This window comes from Brassica oleracea, chromosome C6, assembly GCF_000695525.1.
Source record: "Brassica oleracea var. oleracea cultivar TO1000 chromosome C6, BOL, whole genome shotgun sequence".
NCBI classification, from domain to species: Eukaryota; Viridiplantae; Streptophyta; class Magnoliopsida; order Brassicales; family Brassicaceae; genus Brassica; species Brassica oleracea.
In genome coordinates this window covers 5,406,411-5,407,688 of record NC_027753.1, presented here as the reverse complement: position 1 = coordinate 5,407,688, position 1,278 = coordinate 5,406,411, and the positions used below count along the sequence as shown (strand labels likewise).

The following is a 1,278-nucleotide window of genomic DNA, read 5'->3' as shown; positions in this document are numbered from 1 at the left end:
TGCAAGGAGATCAAGTTTGATTTCGACAGCAAGTGCTTAGCTGCGTTCCATACGATCAAAGGAGCTCAAGTCAGCGCACCTATTGTACAACCGCCAGAATGGGATCTCCCTTTTGAGATCAAGACTGAGTGATTTTACAGTTGGAGCAGTCCTTGGGCAGCGCAAGGATAAGAAACTTCATGTGATCTATTACGCAAGCAAAACCATGGATGAAGCTCAATGCAGATACGCTACGACTGAGAAGAAACTCCTTGCTATTGTTTTTGCATTCGAGAAGTTCAGATCCTATCTGGTGGGATCAAAGGTGATTGTGCACAAAGACCAAACTGCTCTTAAGTACTTGCTTACAAAGAAGGATGCAAAACCGAGGTTGTTGAGGTGGATTCTTCTTCTCCAAGAATTTGATCTCGAGATAAAAGACAAAAAGGGAGTCGAGAATGGGGTTGCAGACCACTTGTCCAGAATGAAGATTGAGGATGACACAACTCTTGATGAAGAACACACAGTGCAACACGTCAACGCGATTGGTCTGCGCTTCGTGGAACAACCCCTGAGCATAACATCCGATTTTTCTCGCGTACCGGAACAACCAGTAGTCGCGATCCAAAAGCAGTACTCTCACCTCCCCTGGTTTGCTGAGATTGTGAACTTCCTAGCTGCTGAAAAGGAACCACTTAAGTTCACTGGAAACGAGAAGAGAAAATTCTTAAGAGAGGCGAGGCAGTATGTTTGGGATGAACCGTACTTGTACAAACATTGCACGGATGGCATATTCAGAAGGTGTGTTCCAGAGGCAGATATTCCAGGGATTCTACATGATTGCCATGGTCCCTCTTATGCAGGGTACTTCGCCACATTCAAAACGGTTTCCAAAATCCTCCAAGCAAGTTTCTGGTGGCCAACTATGTTCAGAGATGCTCACGCTTACATAGCTCGATGCGATGCATGCCAGCGACATGGGAACATCAGCAAAAAGAATGAAATGCCTCAGAATTACATTTTAGAAGTTGAGGTGTTCGACTGTTGGGGAGTCGACTTCATGGGACCATTCCCTCCGTCCTTCAAGAACGAGTACATCCTGATCGCCGTTGACTATGTCTCCAAGTGGGTAGAAGCAGTGGCGAGTTCCACTAATGATGCAAAAGTGGTGACTAAGATGTTCAGCTCCATCATCTTTCCAAGATTTGGGGTGCCTAGAGTGCTCATTAGTGATGGCGGAACACACTTCATCAACAAGGCATTTCAGGGCCTATTGAAGAAGAATGGGGTGAAACACAA

General features: G+C 45.7%; 2 protein-coding genes across 2 annotated transcripts in view; both read left to right on the top strand.

Moving 5' to 3' along the window:
- The window catches only part of LOC106297295, a 1,539-nt gene extending 1,407 nt beyond the window's left edge, over positions 1-132 (top strand). The window contains exon 3 of the mRNA XM_013733567.1: positions 7-132. Coding sequence (XP_013589021.1) covers positions 7-132 — 126 coding nt within the window. The remainder of the gene's footprint in view (positions 1-6) is intronic.
- Positions 133-463: 331 nt separating this feature from the next.
- Positions 464-1,278, top strand: part of LOC106297294 — a 2,115-nt gene continuing 1,300 nt past the window's right edge. Inside the window, exon 1 of the mRNA XM_013733566.1 lies at positions 464-1,267. Coding sequence (XP_013589020.1) covers positions 464-1,267 — 804 coding nt within the window. The remainder of the gene's footprint in view (positions 1,268-1,278) is intronic.